The sequence below is a fragment of the Ammospiza caudacuta genome, chromosome 23 (genome assembly GCF_027887145.1).
Source record: "Ammospiza caudacuta isolate bAmmCau1 chromosome 23, bAmmCau1.pri, whole genome shotgun sequence".
NCBI lineage: Eukaryota > Metazoa > Chordata > Aves > Passeriformes > Passerellidae > Ammospiza > Ammospiza caudacuta.
In genome coordinates, this window is record NC_080615.1 from 5,724,542 (window position 1) to 5,747,972 (window position 23,431).

At 46.6% G+C, this 23,431-nt stretch overlaps 1 protein-coding gene across 1 annotated transcript in view; it reads left to right on the top strand.

Moving 5' to 3' along the window:
• Positions 1-273: 273 nt before the first annotated feature.
• CLMP (CXADR like membrane protein) overlaps positions 274-23,431 on the top strand; it is a 70,457-nt gene continuing 47,299 nt past the window's right edge. The window contains exon 1 of the mRNA XM_058819164.1: positions 274-549. Within this exon, the coding sequence (XP_058675147.1) occupies positions 522-549 (28 nt within the window). The 5' untranslated portion in view covers positions 274-521. The remainder of the gene's footprint in view (positions 550-23,431) is intronic.

A 23,431-nucleotide genomic window follows, 5' to 3' on the forward strand; every position in this document is an offset into this window, starting at 1 on the left:
GTTTTGCCACTGGAGAAACCCTCTTGTTTTGTTTTCCCTGTTAAATGTCTGTACTCTTGCTGGAAATCTACCTCACCCACATGACTGGTCTTCACTATTAATCCCAGCTGATGGCAGGGAGGGGCTCCAGTGGGAGGCAGCCATGTGGTGAACATTGAGCTCAGTGTTTCCCCCCCTGCCTCTCTCCTCTCCAGACAGGCAAAATTGTTCTGTGCTGCCGTGGATGTGAAGTCCTCTCCGTTCTGCTTCTCCCCCAGAAACTCCCAGGGCCTTGAATTTGCAACCCTCAAAAAAAAAAATAAAAAAAATAAATCCATCAGGCTGGATCTGGATGGAAGATGGAGCAGGGGGTGGATAGCAGGAGGGAAGAAAGAGTGAAGTTGGTGATTTTTCTGGCACATGGATGCAATTACACTCGGTGCATTCCAGAGGCGTTCCTGTGAACGCTCTGCAGGTCTGCCTGCCGTCCTTGGGAGAGAGGAAGAAAAAGGGAGGACAAGTCCCTCGTGCTGGGAGACGGAATGTCTGCATTTCCAATCCTCTTCTTAGGTAGGTTGGCTTTTTTTGGTGTTGTTTGCTTTTTATTTAATCAAACTTCCACCAGTCTGCTCTGTGTGAGTCTGAAATTTGTCGCTGGCGAGTCGGAGAAAAGGGGTTTGTAAGGAGGAAACTTTTGTGTAAAACTGTAATTTTCAGTGGTGTTGGAGTTCTGATCCTTTTCTGGTCACTTTATGAGCAGGTTGACAGCCAGAGATCCCTGATTAATCCAGATTAATTTTTAAAAGTGCTGCTCAAACAGGGTCATTTGTGTTTGTTGTTTGAAGAGAGCAGCGCTTTTCAGGGATAAAGGAGAGAAAGGCTTGCAGCTCTTGGGCAAAACAAGGTTGAATAAAATGTCTTTGTTTCAGGCAGAGTGTCAAATTTGTGTAACTGTGTGGAATTGTTGGGCACTGAGCGCTCAGATGTTGAAAAGAAAAAGGAGTTATTGTCTGCAAGGGGCGGCTGAGATTAGAAACAGATGTGCTGGAGTGCAGCAGGGGGAGAAAGGGATGAGAGAAGGGGGAAGGAGGGAGAGAAAAGGGGGAGAGAAAAGAGAGAGAGGCAGATTTGGTGAGGAGGAGAGAATGGAAAAAGAGGAAGGAGGAAAAGGAGAGTGAAGGGAAGCTGGGGGGGAGAGAGTTGGCAGCCCTGAGGGGCTCCTGTGCCTCCCTCCTGCTCGCCCCGCGCCGCTGACAGCGCCAGCCCTGCCTGGGCAATGCCTGGGCAATGCCTGCCCCTTCCAGGAGCTGTGCGTGCTGCAACCTGGCACAGGTGTGACACAGGGGCTGGCTCTGCCTGCCTGGGAGGGGCTGAGGGCAGAAATGGCATTTCCGAACAGCTCTAAAGGATCGTGGCGGGGAAAACCCAGTTTGGGGCTCCCAGGTGTGGGATGTGGACTGGGGAGGGAGGTTTGGTGGTCAAATTCAACATTTGTGCAGCTGCTGATGAATTGGAGAAGTGGCTTTGGACCTGGGGATTGGGAAAGTTTTCTCTGTGGGGCCTTAATGTTTTCTCTGTGGGGCTTTAAGGTTTTCTCTGTGGGGCTCTGAGTATTTTTTCCCTGTGGGGCTCTGAGGTTTTGCCTCTGTGGGGTTCTGAGTTTTTTCCCTCTGTAGGGCTCTGGGGTGTTTCCTCTGTGGGGCTTTAAGGTTTTCTCTGTGGGGCTCTGGGTTTATTCTCTGTGGGGCTCTGAGGTTTTTCCTTGTAGGGCTCCAAGGTTTTCTCTCTAGGGCTCCGAGGTTTTCTCTGCAGGAATTTAAGGTTTTCTCTGTTTTCTCTGTGCTGATGGATGTGGGCACTGCAGGCAGCGCTTTGTGCCCTGCACATCTGCCCATTTGTGCCTCTCTGTGGTGGGGAGTGCTTGGGAGAGTGCTCAGCCCTTCAGGAAGTGGCTCTGTGGAAATTTGGGATACAGAAGTGTGGGTTGCTCACCTTGCTGATGGAAACAATGGGCATTTCAATCTGTGATCCCATTCAGCTGCTGAATGTTCCCATTTGTGGAAGGTTTGGAAAGAAAAGAACAAATTGTTGCTGCAGAAAATGTGGGTTTGTCTGTGATATAACAACAACTCACCTTTGCTGCTTTTGTCTGTAAAACACAAGCAGCTTTATCAATTGTCTTGGTTGTCAGAAAGCCTTCCTGGAATGGAGAATTTAAATTTTCAGTGTCCTCAGCATCTCCACCCTGACAGGAACACAGGAATGCCCAACAAAATACACTTTGCCCTCACCTGGAATCAGCTTTCTCAGCCTCTCCTCTCCAAGCACTGGTGAGGGGAGAATTGTCCTCAAAACTCAGAGCAAAACCTTGAAATTTTTGTTTCCTGGCCCTGCAGTGGGCACTGAACTTCACCTGAGCTTTACCTGCCCTGCCAGCTCAGGACTTGCTCTTTCTGCTCCTTGTCCAGCTTCGTTCACCAATATTAGAAGCAAGCACAGGGAAAAGGAAGGAGATGTTGTGGTTCCCTGTTCCTGGATCCTCCCGAACACAGGGAGGCTGGGGAGTCTGATTTGCTGGCTAAAACCTGGATTTTCTGCAGTAAAAATCTACAAAACTGCCAGGGATATCTTGCTACTTTGGGTTTTTGGGGTTTTTTCTGATCTAATGTGGAAAAACCCAGTTTTTCGAGAAGCCTGGAGAGGAAGGTTTGCGTTTTCATCATTAAACACCCCAAAAACGTGGCTAATGTACACAAGTCTTGCCTTTTCCACTGTTTACCTCTCTGGGGCACACGAGCAGCTGTGTGAGGAGACAGGAAACAGGGGCCAAGCTGCTTGAAGGAGACTTTGTTAAAACAGGACAAGATGAAAGGCTTGGCTGAGTGTGGACAAGGGCTCACTTTGCCAGGGGATGTGAGGAGGGGAAGGTGGCCCTGTGGGTTCTGCATGATTGTGACCAGCTGAGCAGTGAGAATCAGGTGCCACCAACTCCCTTTGTGCCACTGCACCCTCGAGAAGCAGAATTTTCAAGCGGTTCTTCACTCCAGGGTGGAAAAAGTTTGTGATAGGATTTTTCACGAATAAATAAAGAATCATTCATTCTTCATTTTTCACCCAATAAAGAATTAGTCAGTTCTTTCATTGAAATGTGTTCCTGAAGCAGTTTAAATTTTATGGGGTGGGAAATCTCTGCCTTTCCCCCACTCCAAGGCAATCACGAGTGTGACCGTGTTCACAGGGATCTCAGGTTGAGGGAAGAGACGAGGATCTGACTCCATGTTTCAGAAGGCTTGATTTATTATTTTATGATATATATTACATTAAAACTATACTAAAAGAATAGAAGAAAGGATTTCATCAGAAGGCTGGCTAAGAATAGAATAATAAAAAATGATAACAAAGGTTTGTGGCTCGGGCTCTCTGTCTGAGCCAGCTGACTGTGATTGGCCATTAATTAGAAACAACCACATGAGACCAATCCCAGATGCACCTGTTGCATTCCACAGCAGCAGATAACCATTGTTTGCATTTTGTTCCTGAGGCCTCGCAGCTTCTCAGGAAGAAAAATCCTAAAAACAGGATTTTTCATAAAAGATGTCTGTGACACATGAATGTTTTTAATGATTGACAGTGAAGGAAACAATGAAGGAAAAAGATGATTTGCTTGTGACCAGAACAGCTTGGAGGGGTGATTATTTGTATGCCTAGCTCTGTCACTGGTTCCCTGTGCTCTGTCACAGGTTCCCTGAGCTTTTTCTGCTTTCTCCTTGGCCGTGAGTGCTCTGCCCTGCAGGAGCTGTGCCAACCCCGAGCCCTCACCCGCCTCTGCCATCCTGCTGGGCACTGACACTTCCAGCAGTGCTGGGGGTCACCCACCCCAGGGCAGTAAAGCAGCACTTCACCAGTGAGAGGAACGGTGGATTTGTCTTTCCAAACAAGCTGTGGGAGATAAAACCAGCGCTGGGAGATAAAAGAAACAATGGGGAGGATCCCACTGATTGGTGAATGGGAAAAGAGATTTGCTTTTACAAATAAACTTTAGGTTTGCTGATGAATGAAATTAGACATTGAAAGATGAAAGGAACAATGGGGAGGAAAAACCCCTAAATTCTGTAAGAATTAAAAATTAAAAGGCAGGGTTATATATTAGAGGGAAATCTTTGGGATCAGGTGTTCTGGGAAGTCTGAACTTCTCAAGTACCTCAGAAATGGGGAAAGAGAGAAGGGAAATGTGGCTGGAAATTGGGATAAAAAGGAGGCTGCATCCTCCAAAATCGGAGAGACCCCAGGGGATGCCCCGTGGCCTCTGCCTTTGTTGGAATAAAGGACTGCTCTGTCTCCTTTTTGGACACCAACCTCTCATGTTTGTGGATGAATTTTCCCAACACCAGTGACTCTGTGGGAGCTGGGGGTCACTCTGGGGGGCTGCTGAGGGTGAGGGTCCCTGCAGAGCAGCTCAGCTCAGCTCTGCCCTGCACACGCTGAGCTCAGGGATCTCTTTCAGCGTCATTCCAGGGCTCTGACCCCGCCGTGCTGAGCCCCAGCTCCTCCTGTCTCTCTGCTCAGCCAAAAAGGATCTGGAGCAGCTCCTGGCAGGGCCTGCTGGCATGAGGAATTGCCTCTGACAGCCGGCATTTGCCCAGGTATCCACGGCTGGTAACTGGGAAATGCGAGCTGATGCAGAGCTGGGGCTGCCCGGGGCTGTGCTCTGCTGGGAAAGGCTCCAGCTCCTGCTGGGAGAGCACAGCCAACAGGAACCCCTGCCCTTGGCATCCTGCTCCCCAAAACCCTCCTGTTCCCAGTCCCCAAACCTCCCTGTTCCTGCTGGGAGAGCACAGCCAACAGGAACCCCTGCCCTTGGCATCCTGCTCCTCAAACCCTCCTGTTCCCGCTCCCCAAACCCCCCTGTTTCTGCTGTGAAAGAATAGCCAACCCTGCCCTTGGCATCCTGCTCCCCGAATCCCCCTGTTCCTGCTCCCCAGATCCTCCCATTCCTGGTGTGAGAGCACAGAGTGCACTGCCCTTGGCATCCTGCTCCCTAAATCCCCCTGTTCCTGCTCTGAGAGCACAGCCAACATGTGAGGTGTCCTGGCCTTGGCATCCTGCTCCCCAAACCCTCCTGTTCCTGTTCCTGTTCCCCAAACTCCCCTGTTCCTTCTCTGAGAGCACAGTGTGCCCTGACCTCGGCATCCTTTCTCCCAAACCTTCCCGTTCCTGCCCCCCAAACCCTCCTGTTCCTGTTCCCCAAACCTTCCCATTCCTGCTCCCCAAACCCCCCTGTTCCTGCCGGGAGAGCACAGCAAATCCCTGGCCTTGGCATCCTGGTCCCCAAAACCCTCTGTTTCTGCTCCCCAAACCCTCCCGTTCCTGCTCTGAGAGCACAGCCAACATGTGGGGTGTCCTGGCCTTGGAATCCTCCTCCCCAAACCCTCCTGTTCCTGCTGGGAGAGCACAGCCAACAGCAACCCCTGCCCTTGGCATCCTGCTCCCAAACCCTCTGTTCCTGCTCCCGAGATCCTCCCATTCCTGCTGTGAGATCACAGTGTGCCCTGGACTTGGCATCCTGCCCCCCAAACCCCCCTGTTCCTGCTGCCCACTCCTGTTTCTCCTGGGGGAACACAGCAAACAGCAACCCCTGCCCTTGGCATCCTGCTCCCCAAACCCCTCTGTTCCTGTCCCAAAACCCCTCTGTTCCTGCCCTCCAAACCCCTCTGTTCCTGCCCCCCAAACCCCTCTGTTCCTGCCCCCCAAACCCCTCTGTTCCTGCTCCCCAAACCCCTCTGTTCCTGCTCCCCAAACCCCTCTGTTCCTGCTCCCCAAACCCCTCTGTTCCTGCTCCCCACACCTCACTGTTCCTGCCCCCCAAGCCCCTCTGTTTCTGTCCCCCAAACCCCCTCTGTTCCTGTTCCCCAAACCCCTCTGTTCCTGCCCCCCAAACCCCTCTGTTCCTGTCCCCCAAACCCCTCTGTTCCTGCCCTCCAAACCCCTCTGTTCCTGCCCCCCAAACCCCTCTGTTCCTGCTCCCCAAACCTTCCCATTCCTGCTCCCCAAACCCCTCTGTTCCTGCCCCCCAAACCCCTCTGTTCCTGCCCCCCAAACCCCTCTGTTCCTGTTCCCCAAACCCCTCTGTTCCTGCCCCCCAAACCCCTCTGTTCCTGTTCCCCAAACCCCTCTGTTCCTGCCCCCCAAACCCCTCTGTTCCTGCTCCCCAAACCCCTCTGTTCCTGCCCCCCAAGCCCCTCTGTTCCTGCTCCCCACACCTCACTTTTCCTGCTCCCCACACCTCACTGTTCCTGTCCCCCAAACCCCTCTGTTCCTGTCCCCCAAACCCCTCTGTTCCTGCTCCCCACACCTCACTGTTCCTGTCCCCCACACCTCACTGTTCCTGTCCCCCAAACCCCTCTGTTCCTGTCCCCCAAACCCCTCTGTTCCTGCTCCCCAAACCTTCCCATTCCTGCTCCCCAAACCCCTCTGTTCCTGCCCCCCAAACCCCTCTGTTCCTGCCCCCCAAACCCCTCTGTTCCTGCCCCCCAAGCCCTCCTGTCCTGTGCACAGCACAGCACAACCCACTGGGACAGTTGGTTTTTCAAGAAGTGCCCCCGCTCCCACTGAGAATTGAGAATTTGGTGGGTGCTGCTGCTTAGGAGTGGTGGAAACCAAAGCAGACAGATTCCAGGGTGCTTAAAACAAAGCATATGAACTTTTATTTCCCAAAAAATCAAAGGAGAGTTTGCACGTTCCTTAAAACAAAGTTTATGAACCTTTATTTCCCAAAAACCAAAGGAAACCATTTTCAGGTTCATTAAAACAAACCTTGTGGACCTTTATTTCCCAAAAATCCAAACAAAACCATTTTCAGGTTCATTAAAACAAACCTTGTGGACCTTTATTTCCCAAAAATCCAAACAAAACCATTTTCAGGTTCATTAAAACAAACCTTGTGGACCTTTATTTCCCAAAAATCCAAAGGAGACAGACTTCAGGGTGCTTAAAACAAAGCCTATGAATCTTTATTTCCCAAAACATCAAAGGAGCATTTGCGGGTTCCTTAAAACAAATTTTATGAACCTTTATTTCCCAAAAACCAAAGGAGACAGATTTCAGCTTCCTTAAAACAAACTGTATGGATTTGTATTTCCCAAAAACCAAAGGAGACAGATTTCAGCGTGCTTAAAACAAACTGTATGGATTTGTATTTCCCAGAAACCAAAGGATAATTTTCAGCTTCCTTAAAACAAACCTTGTGGACCTTTATTTCCCAAAAAAACCAAAGGAGACAGTTTTTAGGTTGTTTAAAACAAACCTTGTGGACTTTCATTCCTGCTGATTTCCCAGAAGTAGCAGAAAGCAAAGGAGATTGTATTCTTTTCAAAAACAAAGTTTAGGGGCCTCTATTTCTGCTGATCTTCCAGATATTTCCAGAATTTCTCAGTGATAACTGGAAAATAACAAATATATTCCATATTTTTGTTTTCTTTGCTCCTTCTCTTGTTTTCGACTGTTCCATGGTGTTGCAGGTTAGTGGTACAAGAGCTTTGCCTCACTTTTTTTCTAACATTTAGCACAAATTTTGGCTCAGGAATGGTTTAAAAAAAGCAAACCAACCTGCAAGTGGGAAAAGGAGTTTTGTGTGTGATTTTGTGTCTTGATTTCACCTCCCCTTTGTCGCTGGCTCCTGAAGGAATGCAGGGAACTTGGTGGTGTATTTAACTTTTTAAAAAAGGCTGTTCTCCCCAGGACAGCTTTGTGGGATTGATCATAATTCTCTCAAATTCCAAGAGCAGGCAACAAAACATCAACTGTGAGATGGTCAGACTGTTAGAGGATTGAAATTTGGATTTAATTCCAAGTTTTTATTAATGACAGCTCTGGGGATACCTGAGGAAAGGGAATAAAGGAGAGGGAATTAAAAGGAGCCAGATGTAACTGAGTTGTTCTCTGCAGAATATCAGGGTTAAATCTTCTCTGGGACACTCCAGTTCTTCCAAAGCCAGGGATGGTTTGCATCAAATATTTGCTGTCGAGACACTTGATGATGAACTGCCTGTTTTCCTCTAGTGCTGCTTTGTTTTGTATGAAATAGTTGGGATTTTTAACATCTAACACCAAACAAACTTTATTTTGGAGAGGTTTTTTTTTTAATCCAGACAGGACATTTTACATGAGGGCAAAAAGGGAGAAAAGACTAACCTGCCAGAGAGAGGAAAAGCAGCCAAATTTGTGGAGAAAAATTCATTTTTATGGGAAGTAGAGGCAGAGGGAAGGCAATTTTTCTGAATTTCCCGTGAAAAATAAATGGTATTTTGCTTTTGTACCCACCCTGGCTTTGTCTCCTCCATGCAGAATTAGTGGTTTGGTTTTGGGGGGCCCTTGCCCACTTCAGAAGGAGATTTTGTGTGGGAGCAGCACCAGTTTCTGCCCAGAAATGCCCCTGCACAATTGGCAGGGGGAGATCCTGGTGTTCATCCCCAGGCTCACAACCAGCAGCCCTGTTCTCCTCCAGGCAAACACCGGCTTTGCAGCCTGGGATTTGTTTTCAGAACCAAAAAATAGATTTAAACAGTGTTAAATGTATTTGGGGAATCTTTTAGGTCTGAGTTTTTGTTACACTGGACTAAAATTTGTGCGCAATACCAATAAAATTGGTGTTACCAATGGTGCTGCAAGCTGCTTTCTGTGCCTTTCCCCCACAATTTTAGTCAAAATACACCTTAAATTCCTAATTAAACCTTAAATTAAACAATGCCCTGAGTTAGCCCAGGCTGTAGGCAGTGTTTGTGCCTCTGAAATGTGTTTTATTGTTTTATTGTGCACATCCTGTACAGAAGAGGCTGCTCTGGGTGCAGAAGGAGCTTGGTGGTGCCTTTTTGCAAAAATGGCTGTGTCTGGTTTGGTTGTGGTTTTTGTGTTTGGGATTTTCTTTTTGTTTTGTTTGCTGGGTTTTTTTAAATTTTTATTTGAAATTTAAAAAAATTTAAAATTTAAAAACCCAGGGGTTTTTGTTTTGGTTTTGTTTGTTTGTTTGTTGGGGGTTTTTTGTTTGTTTGTTTTTTCGGGATTTTTTGGGGGGGTTGGTTTGTTGTTGTTGTTGTTTTTTGGTGGGGGTGTTATTGGGGTTTGGTTTTTTTTGGGGGGGGGTTGGTTGTTTTTGTTGTTGTTGTTGTTTGGATTTTTTGGGTTATTTTTTTTGGTTGGGGTGTTTTGTTTTGGGTTTTTTTGGGGTTTTTTGTGGGATTTTTTTTTGGGGGTTGTTTTTTTGGTTGGGTTGTTTTGTTTTGTTTTGGGTTTTTTGTGGGGTTTTTTGTGGGGGTTTTTTTGAGGTCGTTTTCTTGGTTGGGTTGTTTTGTTTTGGGGTTTTTGGGGGGGTTTTTTGTGGGTTTTTTTTGGGTTGGATTTTTTTGGGTTTTTTTTCTTTGTTTGGTTGTTTTGTTTGGGGTTATTTGGGTTTTTTGGGGGTTTTTTTGTGGGGGTTTTTTTTTGGGGTCGTTTTCTTGGTTAGGTTGTTTTGTTTTGTTTTGGGTTTTTTGTGGGGTTTTTTGGGTTGTTTTTTTGGGTTGTTTTTTTTGTTTGTTTGGTTTTTTTTTGGTTGGGTTGTTTTGTTTTGGGTTTTTCTGGTTTCTTTTTCCCCCTCCCCCCAAAGCTGTGCCTCCATTTGTTTGCCTCCATTATTTATCTGGCTCCTTAATGAGCTCTGGCTCTTGTTTGCAACAAGTCGTAAAGAGAACGGAGCAGCTCTGAGGTGCTGGGTGGACAGAAAGACACAAAACCCATCCTGTCCTCATGTGCTCCTTCCCTTCCTCCAGGAAATCATTTTGGGGAGGCCCTGGCCCACTTCAGAAGGAGATTTTGTGTGGGAGCAGCACAAGTTTCTGCCCAGAAATGCCCCTGCACAATTGGCAGGGAAAGATCCTGGTGTTTGTCCTGAGGAGCACGACCAGCACTGCTGTTCTCCAGGCAAACGCAGGGTTTGCAGGGGACTCAGCAGGTTTGCAGCTGAAAAAAAGGCAAATATTTAACTGAGAACTTCCCAGCCCCAGCCCCAGGGTGTCAGGATTGCTGACACAATGATCAATACCCATCACAGCCTCTCTCTCCTCTCTAGAGCTGCCAGGTTTGGGGTTTTTTGGGTTTTTTGTGGCAGGAAAACTGTCGGGATCTCTTGCTTGTCAGAGTGACCCTGAGATGTGTTAGAAAGTCTCTTTTCCCAGCCCAGTGCTTGAAGAGGGAGTCAGAGCTCTTCATTTCTCTGTCTCAGAGTTGTTTATTGTTCCTTATCTATAAAATTCTTTCTCCTGCCCTGCCAAGGTCCATCCAGCAGGGCAGTTCCAGGCACTCTGCCTGCCCCCAGGGCACTGTTATGTCTTTATACTAAAAACTACCTGTACAATATTTACAATTGCTTCCCAATACCGATCACCTGTGTTAGACAGTGAGCTTCTACTCTAAACCAATCCCAAAGTGCCACCATCACAGCAGAAGATGGAGGCCAAGAAGAAGAAGGAGAAACGTTGGACACACCCAGATCCCTCCATCCTGCCTCCTGAACCCCCATTCTAAAAACCCCAAAATCTTCTTTTTCACCCCGTGATAACTTCATTATTACTCTATCTAAACTGTTGTGGCTTGCTGATCTTCATCTAAGGTTGGTAATTTGCTCAGAATCAAACCCACAGGTGTTCTGGGCTCTGTGCCAGGGTCTCTGAGCCCCCTGGCAGGGTCTTGGACAGAGGGATGTTTGGGGTTCCCCCACCCAGGATTTCACCTGTGTTAGACACCGAGCTTCTACCCTAAACCCATCTAAAAGTGCTGACATCACAGCAGAAGATGGAGGCCAAGAACAAGGAGGAGAAAGGCTGGACACGCCCAGATTCCTCCATCTTGCCCCCTGAACCCCCATACCAGAAACCCCAAAATCTGCTTTTTCACCTTGTGATAACTTCACTATCATTCTAGTTAATTTGTCATGGCTTGCACATCTTCATCTAAGGTTGGTAATTTGCTCCATGGGTCGTAACCAAACCCACAGGGGCATGCTGGGCTCTGTGCCAGGGTCTCTGAGCCCCTGGCAGGGTCCGGGCTGCTCAGGACAGACAGAGGGATGCTCTGGGCTCCCACAGAGAACCAGGCTGAGCTCTGGCTGGGTGGAAAGGTTGGAGCTCAGGTTTGTGCCCGCAGCTGAGGGAAAAGGTCACCGAGGATCGGGCTGGGTTTGTGACGCTGCCTGGCAGCGGGGCGGCTGCGCTGAAATGGAGCGTGCAGGGTTAGAGGCGAGGGATGACCACGGCTTGGTCACTCTGAGAGAGAGATTTTGTTCCCTTTTTATTCACTCCACGTTGCACAGAGAACATTTAAAGCACATTTGAGACAGGGAGAAACTCACACACAGGTGGGTGCACGCTGCTGGTGGTGCTGAAGCGCTCGGAACACATCAGACTTATTCACATTTTAATTTAAAGGCGTTTTCCTCCTGACCCATCCCCAAATGTGGGCACAGCAGTGATGTGCAGATCGTTTACAAACAGCTGAATCCTTCACCTGCCACCTGGAGGGACTTGGCTTTATGTTCTAAAAAATTTCTGATATTTATCACCTATTAATGGATTTTTTGGTACCACTGTGCTGATGTTAAAAACGGGACCAGACTCCTGGTACCGTATCTCTTATAACTCCCCTTTTAACAATAACCAAACTAACAACATATTCTTAACAATTATCAACTATTTTACCACTATTTTATCAACTATTTTACATTTCTAACCCATTTTTATCACTGAGGAGCTCCACTGGCGGTGTGAAGTGCTGCTGTGCTCTCAGAAAAACCTCACAGAAAGGAAATCCTGGGCTCTGAATTGCTTCACGCTGCTGATGAAAAAAGAAAAATGAGATTTTAACAAATGCGCGGAGTGTATTGTGAACAGATCCTTTCCCTAAGCACCTGGATGGACTGTTAGGGAAATGTAAAACAAAATGAAATGTTTTTCAGAAATGTAAAACAAAAAAGAGAATTACTCCATTCCACTCCCTTTGTGCTTCAACAAAATATTGGAATTAGGTGGTTTTCCAGTATTTGGGATATTTGAGATGGTTGCTGATGAGTGTCACAGATTACTCAGGCCGTGGTTTTCCTTGCAGATGTGACAGAATTTCAAAGCTCACAGCAATGTTTAATAAGAGATTTGGACTTTTATTGACCAGGTAGGGCCAGAAATCACAGGGTGCCTTTTGTGTGTGTTTGTGCTTTCATCTCACTCAGCCAGCCTGGAATATTGAACTGAACCAGAGCCAGGCACTTCTTCTTTTTTTTTTTTTTATTAAAAAAAAATATTGCAGGGTTTTCAACCTTGAAGGCAAATCACTTTATGACTTCATTGTTTAAATTTAGGTTTTGTTTTGCGGGGGGATCGTTAGACTTGAAGCAAAAGCCTCGTAGCCCAGGGACTGTCACTTCTGATTACTTCCAGTGACACTTCCAATTATTTCCAATCACAATTCCAGGGACAAGAGGGGAAAAAAAAGGAGCCACGTTCTCCAACATCAGGGCTTTATTTTCCCTTTTTATTTTCCTTTTCCTTTTCCCTGCACAGCATTTCTGGGAGCTGCGCAGGGAGAGGTGCAGAGGCAGATTGGGAGCTGGAATTCCAGGCTGGATCTGCAGCACTGAGGCTGTGGGGGTGCTGGGGATGCTGCTCTGGATGCTGCCTTGCTGAGCAATGGCGAGGAAATCACTTTGTGCTCCCCAGGCACTGCTGGCACTGGCACTGCCCCCCGAGCAGCAGCAGCAGCAGGATGCTCGACATCCCTGCCCCTCCTGGGAGCTGCACTGGAGCTGCTCCTGCAGAGCAGGACACAAAATGGGACACAAAAAATCTGCTGGGAGAGCTTGGGTGACTCCCGGGGACACCAAACCCAGGATTTGGTGGAGAGTGTTTGGCCCAGGGACAAAAGAATCTCCTAGAACAACTTGGGTGACTCCTGGGGACACCAAACCATGGATTTAGTGCAGTGAGTTTGGCCCAGGAATCTTCTTGGGGAGCTTGAGGGACTTCCAAGGACACCAAACCTGGGACTTGGCGCAGAGTGTTTGGCCCAGGGACACAGGGACCTTCTGGGAGAGCTTGAGAGATTCCCAGGGACAACAAACCATGGATTTGGTGCACTGACCTTGGCCCAGGGACAAAAAAAATCTCCTGGAGGAACTTGAGGGACACAGAAATCTCCTGGAGAGAGCTTGAGGGACTTCCAGGGACACCAAACCCAGGATTTGGTGTAGGGAGTTTGGCCCAGGGACACGAAAAGTCTCTGTGAGAGCTTGAGAGACTCCCAGGCACACCAAAACAGAATTTGGTGCAATGAGTTTGGCCCAGGGACAAAAAAATACGCTGGGGAGCTTGAGGGACAAAAGAATCTCCTGGGGGAGCTCAAGTGACTGCCAGGGACACCAAACCCAGGATTTGGCGCAGTGAGTTTGGCTGAGTGACACAAAAAGGACCTTGGGACACTGAGCACATCCAGAGGGGCTGGGAACACAAACCCTGAGAGGAACCCCTGAGGGAGCTGGGGGTGCTCAGCCTGGAGAAAAGGAGACTCAGGGGTGTCCCCATCACTCTCACAGCTCCTGAAAGGTGCCTGTGCTCAGCTGGGGCTGGGCTCTGTCTGCAGCAGCACTGACACAACCAGAGCACACAGCCTCCAGCTGTGCCAAGGGAAATACAGGCTGGATAGCAGGGAAAAGTGTTTTACAGAAAGGTCATAAAGTTCTGGAATGTTCTGCCCAGGGAGGTGGTGGAGTCCCCATCCCTGGGTGTGTTTAACAAAGCCTGGATGTGGCACTGGGTGCCAGGGTTTGGGTGAGGGGTTGGGGCTGGGTTGGACTCGATGATCTTGAGGGTCTCCTCCAACCTGGTCATTCTGTGATTCTGTGAATTCTGGGAATTCTGTGATTGTGTGAAAGGAGCTGTTTGGATCCATCCAGTGCCATGGAGATGTTCCCACAGTGCGGCTTTGTCTGTGGTCTCTGCTCTGGGCAAGTCCTCTCCTGTTTCCATTGTTTCAAGCTCTTGCTTGGAGACAAAGGGAATTTTAGCCACACAACGCAGAGCTTGTTATGTTGACAAATACCACAATTTTTTTCTTTTTTCTATTCAAGGGGGAATATGAAACAATGGTGAGTGTCTTCTGGTCAAAGAAGCATTCAGGATGTTGAGGTTCCAGCCTGGATTTTGCCAGTGATTCATGATTTAGTGGTTCAGGACTCATTTTTAAATGCCTGCTCATTTTGGGCGTCTCCATTTCACTGGAAATTGAATATACCCTGGAATTTGAGAGTGTTCCTTCTCTATGACCGTGTTCACAGGGGTCTGAGGATGAGGGAAGAGACGAGGATCTGACTCCATGTTTCAGAAGGCTTGATTTATTATTTTATGATATATATTACATTAAAACTATATTAAAAGAATGGAAGAAAGGATTTCATCAGAAGGCTGGCTAAGAATAGAAGAAGAAGGAATGATAACAAAGGCTTGTGGCTTGGACAGAGAGTCTGAGCCAGCTGACTGTGATTGGCCATTAATTAGAAACAACCACATGAGACCAATCCCAGATGCGCCTGTTGCATTCCACAGCAGCAGATAACCATTGTTTGCATTTTGTTCCTGAGGCCTCTCAGGAATAAAACTCCCAAGGAAATGATTTTTCATAAAATGTCTGTGACACTTCTCTCCCCATCTGGGGACCCTTTGCGTTGGGCGCCAGAATCTTTGATTTGTGATTATTTGGGGGTGCACTGGAGGCCTGGAAATGCTGTTTGACACTTTGAGAGCTCTCACACCGTGCCAGCCTTTCCCTCCCGAGCTGCAGAGAGCTCTGAATCCCCGCACAAACGGGGCTGGAGAGCGCAGCCAGCCTGTCCCACCTGCTCTGATGCTTGAAGACGCTTCCCATGCTGTGCCAAACGCTTCCCTGCCTTTGTCAGCTCCTTCCCCTCAGCCCCAGGCTGCCCTGGAGCCAACAAAAACCACAATTCCGCAGCTGTCAGCGCACCCAGGGCGTGGCTGAGCTGTGCGGGAGGATCCGAGCTGTGCCCTGCAGATTTCCATGCTGAATTACAGCAGGCTCCTCTCCAATGCCCTGGGCTGGCATTTCCCTATCGAGCAGCGCCCTGCTCCCATGGTGGGGCAGCCAGGAATCACACAGAATCACAGAAATTCTGGGTTGGAAGAGACCTTTAAGATCATCGAGTCCAACCCATGTTCTAACAGCTCAACTAGATCATGGCACCAAGTGCCTCATCCAGTCTTTTTTTAAACTCTTCGAGGGATGGTGACTCCACCACCTCCCTTGGTAGATGATTGCAGTATTTGACCACTCTTTCTGTAAAATACTTCCTCCTTAATTCTAGCCTGTATCTCCCTTGGCGCAGCTTGAGACTGTGTCCTCTTGTTCTGTCTGTTGTTGCCCGGAGAAAGAGACCGACCCGCAGCTCACCACTGTGGGATCTCAGCACCTCAGGACGGAGGTGCAGAGTCACCGAGACCACCCTTGGGGGGCTCGGAGGTCCTGGAATGTTGCCAGAAGTGTCTGGTGGCTGCACTTTGATCCTGCACGGGAGACGACACCTGTGTGAGGATGGGAGGATCTCACTGGGGTAAATGGTGAAGGGATAAGTTAATTATAGTGTGAGACACAGGGTTTAGGATTTCTGTACAGGGGGGTCTAGAGAAGCAAGATGGAGGAATTGGGGCGTGTCCTGTCCTTCTTCTTCTTCTTCTTGGCCTCCATCTTCTGTGGTGGTGGTGGCACTTTGGGATTGGTTCTTGCTAAAAGTGCACTGGTTAATAAGGGTGAAAGGCATTGGGGAAAATAGGTAAATATCGTATACGTAGTTTTGGGTATAAAGATAAGTGACCGCCCCGGGGGCTCTCAGTGTGCCCATGGCTGGCTGCTGTGCAGACCTCTGTTGGGCCAAGAGAAAATCTTGTAGATAAAAAACTAATAAACACTGAAGACCGAGAAAACACCTGAAGACTCTTTTCGTCCTTTGGAGCGCGGGCTGCCCAAGGCCACCCCGAGCCTTTCCAGGCCATCAGAAACAGCCGAGAACGGGACAACCACAGCCACCCTTCAGGAAGTTGCAGAGAGTGGTTTTGAAGCATTAGGAAAAGGCTCCAAAGGCAGTGGGGGCTGTCACAGGCACCTTCCCCTCTCCACATCCTCCACAGGGGAAGCCAAAACTGGGATGTTGACAGTGGAACCCTGGAAAAAGTTAAAGATAGAATCTAAAACGTTGGGCTTTGTGCTTTCCCAGACCAACTGCACCTGCGTGAGCAGTGTGATAAATTCTATAATTGTTAGATGTGATGATTGTTTAGTAATTAAATGTAATTATTATATAACCATAAGAAGAATAGTGAGAAACTAGGTTGGAAATTCAGAGAGGGGCTAAATTTATGTATACAATAGAACAATATAAGTTTAATAATTAACATCAAAGTTATGTAACGATAGGGTATAAACCATGATCATTTGGGATGTATGGTGGGAGTCAGATTTGGGTTGAATACACCCCGATTCCCAGAGCTCTTAATAAAAAGCACCGCATATAATCCCCCGTGATTATGTGTTTTTGAACGCTAACAATGTGAATGGAGGAAACTTGGCCTCATTGCATATTTTTCTGTATATATTGATTTTTTTTCAGGCGACATTGATTTTTTTTTCCCCTGGATATATTAGTATTTTTCCTCGCTATATTGATTTTTTAAAATATATTGATATTTTTCTGGCTCTATTGATTTTTTTCTGGCTATATTTATATTTTATCTGGCTACATTGATATTTTTCTGGATACATTGATATTTTCCTGGCTACATTGATTTCTTAAATATATTGATATTTTTCTGGATATATTGATATTTTCCTGGCTATATTGATTTCTTAAATATATTGATATTTTTCTGGATATATTGATATTTTCCTGGCTATATTTATATTTTTTCTGGCTATATTGATATTTTTCCTGGATATATTGATTTTTTTTATATATAGATTTTTTCTGGCTATATTGATATTTTTCTGGATATATTGATATTTTTTTCCTGCATATATTGATTTTTTAAAAAATATATTGATGTTTTTCTGGCTATATTGATTTTTCTGGCTATATTTTTTTTTCTGGCTATATTGGTATTTTCTGGCTATATTTATATTTTATATGGCTATATTGATATTTTTTGGATATATTGATTTTTTTAAATATATTGATATTTTTCTGGCTATAATTTTTTTCTGGCTATATTGATATTTTTCTGGATATCTTGATATTTTTTCCTGGCTATATTGATTTTTTAATATATTGATATTTTCCTGACTGTGTTTATATTTTCCTGGCTATGTTTATATTTTCTGGCTATATTTCTATTTTATATTGCTATACTGATATTTTTCTGGATATCTTGATATTTTTTCCTGGCTATATTGATTTTTTAATATATTGATATTTTCCTGGCTATGTTTATATTTTCCTGGCTATGTTTATATTTTCTGGCTATATTTCTATTTTATATTGCTATATTGATATTTTTCTGGATATCTTGATAGGTTTTTTGGGATACATTTCTAATTTTTTCTGGATTTATTGATACTTTTTCTGGATTTTAGGTAGCCTAAGACAGGGATTGTTTCTTTGCCTGTTTGCACTGTTCCTTAAACCCATCAGCATCAAACACCTGTATGGAAATCCTAAATTTTAACCAAGTTTAAACCTGGTTTTGTCCCTGCCAGGCACCTGGTTAGCATCTCTCTGTGCCTTTCCAGAGCACAAATTCCTGCACAAAAACTGGACACTGAAGATATTCAGCTTAAATGAACCTTTTATTTCCTCCTGACAAACACCTTTAAGCAGAAACCACGCAGGGGATAAAACAGAGCTGACGACAAAAGCTGATTATTCGTGCATGCAGAATGACTTTAACTTAGGCAATATCGACATTTTTGTGCCTTGTTAGTGGGTTCTGAGCTCTGCTGGAGTCGGGTTTTTTGTTCACGATGCCCCGATAAATCACATCCTGCTGGGTTTTTGGGGTTCTGGTGGTGCTGCAGGGCATCTTGCGTCCCACCTCAGAAATTGTGGGAATGTGCTCGCTGTTGATGGAGTGACCAAACCGTCCTTTGTCTCCTTAAAAAGGAAAAAAAGCCCAGAAGTTTCTCTCTCTATTAGGTAAAAAGACACCTCATAGGACCTGGGGGACTTCACCTCAAGCTTAAGGATAAAATTGGGCAAATTTCAGCCAAAAGGTCCCACTGGGGCAATTTACTGGAAAGACAAGAGAAACCAAAAAAAACTAATCACTTTTGTGAGGTGTTTACGAGGAACAGGAACCTTTTACCCTAACTCAGTTTTCTCTTGTTATTTTGCATTTTATTAAAACTTTTCTGTTTCCAACACTGCCCCAGAAACCATCCTGCTGATTCCATGGCATCTGAGGTAGCTGAGCTATCTGGGGTGTGGAACAGATCTCCAGGAGCTTATGAGACCTGGCTGGAAGAGACCCTGCTGTTAGGAAAATCCATCCACAAACACCAGAGGTTGATGTGCAAAAAGGAGACAGAGCAGTCCTGGAACTTTATTCCAGTAAAGGCAGAGGCCATGGGGCATCCCCTGGGGTCTCTCCAGTTTTAGAGGATGCAGCCTCCTTTTTATCCCAATTTCCAGCCACATTTCCCTTCTCTCTTTCCCCATTTCTGAGGGACTTGAGAGCTTCAGACTTCCCAGAACACCTGATCCCAAAGATTCCCCTCTCATGTATAACCCTGCCTTTTTATTCCTAATTCTTATGGAATTTAGGGTTTTCCACCATTGTTTCTTTCATCTTTCAATATCTAATTTCATTTACCAGCAAACCTAAAGTTTATTTGTAAAAGCAAATCTCTTTTTCCATTCACCAATCAGTGAAATCCTTCCCATTGTTCCTTTTCTCTCCCAGTGCTGGTTTTATCTCCCACAGCTTGCTTGGAAAGACAAATCCCTCATTCCTCTCACTTATATCAAGAGAATGTTAAATGAATTAAAAACCTAAGTGATTTACCACTGTGCTGGGCAGAACATTGTCCTTTATTTTAACCAATAAATTCACTTTCCCCGAGGAGAGCCCTGTGAATGCAAACCCTTTTTCTCACTTTGCAATGGCACATGACATATGCAGGAGCCTTTCCCCTTCCAGTGCCACCCCTGCCACCTCCCCCTTCCAGAGCAGCCTCTCCCCTCCCTGCGATGCAAACCCGAGTGTGCACATCCCTCTGCTGCCGCCTGCAGCCTCCCCTTCCGTTCCTGCCCTCGGGGTTCTCCTCCCAATATTTCCTTTTCTGCACAGTGGATTGCCCTCTCAATATTTCCTTCCCCTCTCAATATTTCCTTCTCTGCAGAGTGGATTCTCCTCTCAATATTTCCATTCCTGCCCTCGGGGTTCTCCTCCCAGTATTTCCTTTTGGGCACAGTGGATTCTCCTCTCAATATTTCCTTTTCTCATTGTGGATTGTCTCCTCAATATTTCCTTCTCTGCAGAGTGGATTCTCAATATTTCCTTTTCTGCAGAGTGGATTGCCCTCTCAATATTTCCTTCCCCTCTCAATATTTCCTTCCCCTCTCAATATTTCCTTCTCTGCAGAGTGGATTCTCCTCCCAATATTTCCTTCTCTGCAGAGTGGATTCTCCTCTCAATATTTCCTTTTCTGCAGTGTGGGTTATCCTCTTAGTATTTCCTTTTCTGCACAGTGGATTCTCCTCTCAGCATTTCCTTTTCTGCAGAGTGGATTGTCCCCTCAATATTTTGTTTTCTGCAGAGTGGATTGCCCTCTCAATATTTCCTTTTGTGCAGAGTGGATTGTCCCCTCAATATTACCTTTTCTGCAGAGTGGATTTTCCTCTCAATATTTCCTTGCTCTCTCAATATTTCCTTTTCTGCACAGTGGATTGTCCTCTCAATATTTCTTTTTCTGCAGAGGAGATTTTCCTCTCAGTATTTCCTTTTCTCATCATGGATTGTCCCCTCAAATTTTCCTTTTCTGCAGAGGGGATTCTCCTCTCAGTATTTCCTTTTCTCATCATGGATTGTCCTCTCAATATTTCCTTCTCTGCAGAGTGGATTCTCCTCTCAATATTTCCTTTTCTGCAGGGTGAGTTATCCTCTTAGTATTTCCTTTTCTGCAGAGTGGATTGTCCCCTCAGTATTTCCTTTTCTGCACAGTGGGTTGTCCTATCAATATTTCATTTTCTGCAGAGTGGATTCTCCTCTCAATATTTCCTTTCCTTCCAGCCTGCCCAGTAAAACCAGCAGCTCCAGCAGCTCCTGGCAGCCTCAGTGCTGGAGCTCTTTTAACTCTGTGTGTTCATCTTCTCTTGGGGGTTTGGGGCTTTTAGGAGCTTTTATGGGGTCTGGGATTCTCTGTTTCTGTTATCTCTCCCTCCTGGTTTATCAGGTTGAGCTCAGGAGCAGCTTCAGCCCATGGAAAGCAAATTAATTTCCAGTTCCTGCAAGGCTGGAGCTGATTCAGGCAGGAATGAGCGCTGCTCCTCCACCCTTGCTGCTGATTTAAACGCTGCTTCATTTTTTATGATCATCTTGTAAAAGCACAACAGGGTGGGGGGGAAACTCCAAAGCCTAAAAAGCAAATAAATTCCGTGTTTTTTCTAAAATATCTGCGTGAGGATTGGAACAGAGCTCACCCAATGCTCTCTCCTGGAAAAGATGGAATAGGATCTGCCTGGCAGGGAGAGTTTTTTGCCTCAAAACTCCTGGATTTAGGAGTCTGAGGAGATCCAGTTCTCTTCTCCCCTCGCTGATTTAATGTCCCAGCTCTGTTGTGACTTCTGCTGAGCCTCTGAAAGCTTCGACTCATGCAGGGGACACGGTGTGTGGTCTCCTTGTCAGCAGCACTGATAATCTTATCAGCAAGGGAGGGAGAGGCTGTCAGAGCTCTGGGTGAGGAGAAGGAGCTGGGTTTGGGTTTAGGCCGGGTCTGTGAGGAAAGGGCAGGAGCAGCTCTGAATTCCTGCTCTGCTCATGCTTTGAAACCATTCAGGGCTTTTATTTTTCTGTGTCAGCACTGTCAGAGCCGATAATCCTCAAGCAAAAGAGGCCAACCCAGCCCAGCAAGGGAAGGACTCGGTGAGGAATCCCCTTCAGCAAGGATGTGACAAGCAGACTGACAGCGTAGAAGAAAGGGGGAAAAAATATCCTGAGCCAATATGCATAAAATTAGGGCCTGATTATGAGGCAGAATTAAAAATAAACCGGGGAGAATTTCCCCTGGTGGAGGGAGCTGGTGGAGAAGCAGCAGCATGGGCAGCTCTGGTGCCAAGAGCAGGAATTGAGCAGGTGATGGTGATGATGATGATGATTGTGATGATGATGATGAGGGTGCTTAAAAAGCCTCCTTGGCTGCTGGAGCCACCAGGCAGGGCTGGATGGAGAAAATAAAAGGAATTCCTTTAAACAGCAGCCACTGCTCATCTCCTGGTCCTGCAGTTGTGCACAATGGATGAATGTGCTGGGAGACGCCAGGGAAAATGTCCTGAGAGCTGGGGGGGATGAAAAACCCTGGGGCAAAAAATATCCTGAGCCAATATGCACAAAATTAGGGCCTGATTATGAGGCAGAATTAAAAATAAACCAGGGAGAATTCCCCTGGTGGAGCAGCAGCAGCATGGGCAGCTCCTGGTGCCAAGAGCAGGAGTTGAGCAGGTGATGGTGATGATGATGATGATGAGGAGGAGGAGGATGCCCAAAAAACCTCCCTGGCTGCTGGAGCCACCAGGCAGGGCTGGATGGAGAAAATAAAAGGAATTCCTTTAAACAGCAGCCACTGCTCATCTCCTCCTGCCCTCCCTGGTCCTGCAGTTGTGCACAATGGATGAATGAATGTTCAGGGAGACGCCAGGGAAAATGTCCTGAGAGCTGAGGGGGGATCAAAAATATCCTGAGCCAATATGTACAAAATTAGGGCCTGATTATGAGGCAGAATTAAAAATAAACCAGGGAGAATTCCCCTGGTGGAGCAGCAGCACGGGCAGCTCCTGGTGCCAAGAGCAGGAGTTGAGCAGGTCATGATGATGATGATGATGATGATGATGATGATGATGATGATGAGGGTGCCCAGGCAGGCAGGGCTGGATGGAGCAGAGAAATGGAATTATTTTAAAAAACCAATTTAAACAGCAGCCACTGCTCATCTCCTCCTGCCCTCCCTGGTCCTGCAGTTGTGCACAATGGAAGAATGTTCAGGGAGACGCCAGGGAAAATGTTCTGGGAGCTGAAGGGGATGAAAAACCCTGGAACATCGGGGCTGGGCTGTGCCCTGATAATCAGACAGGTTCTCCTGGTGGGCAGAGGAGCTCTGAGCTGGATCTGCCCTTCAGGTGTCCTGGAACACTGAGCAGGAGAGCAGGACACTCCCCTTGAGCTCCAGGTGGAGCTGGGGATTTCCTGCAGGAGCAGTGGGGACTAAAGCAGGAAAATGGCATTTAAAGTGTGGTTTTATAGCAAAAAAAGAAGTCAGAACTCTTTGTAAGGAGATAGGATGGGAAGACAGAAATTTGTGGTTTTTCTTCCAGTTGCAGTGGTGACTGTGTCATCTACTGGAATGAAAATTTTCCTGCTCAAATTCTCTTCAGTCATTGATGAACTCATCTCCTCTCATCCTGTGGTTGATGAACTCATCTCACCTCACCTCCAGCCCCACAAGCTGCTTTTAACAAACCCTTTTGGAGCCTCAGCTGTAAAAATTTTAAAAAAGGGGAAATATCTCGTTATGTAATGGAATTTCTGGTCCTGAGACAAAATGGGGAGTATTGGTAAATAATTTGATGATGGTTTTTTATCAGGCTGCCCTTTCCAAGGAGCTCACAGCTGCTGTCTGCTTGCATTTGCATTTGGTGTCACTGGGATGGAGCTGTGCCCTGACAGAGGCAGCTCTGGCAGCATTCAGGGAAGAAAGCTTTGAAATCTTAAGGAGCCACACGAGCCCTTGCCTGAATTCTTTATAAATTTTGTAGGAAACACAGCCCAACCATACTTCCTAAAAGAGGAAATGCTTGAGCCCTGTCTCCTGTGTTTAGAATAAACAGAGTCCAGATAATTTAATCTAAAAGGAAAATGCTCTTTTGAGGATAAACAGCCTGAATAAAACATTTCTGAGCAAAGCCATGGTCACATCCTCCCCCGGTTCGGATCCTGCAGGAGCAGCTCTGAGCAGGGAATTGGCCTCAGCACACCCCAAATCCTGCTCAGGACACCCCCAAACCCCCCTGCATCCATCAGGAGCCACAGCTGGGCACATCTGGCTGGCTGCTCCTCAGAAATGTCCAACACTCCCTGGCAGACACTTGGGGCTGGTTCTGGATGTTAACGAGGGCCAGATGGACACTGGGGCAGCCTGGGCTGCTCTGATCTGCAGCCAT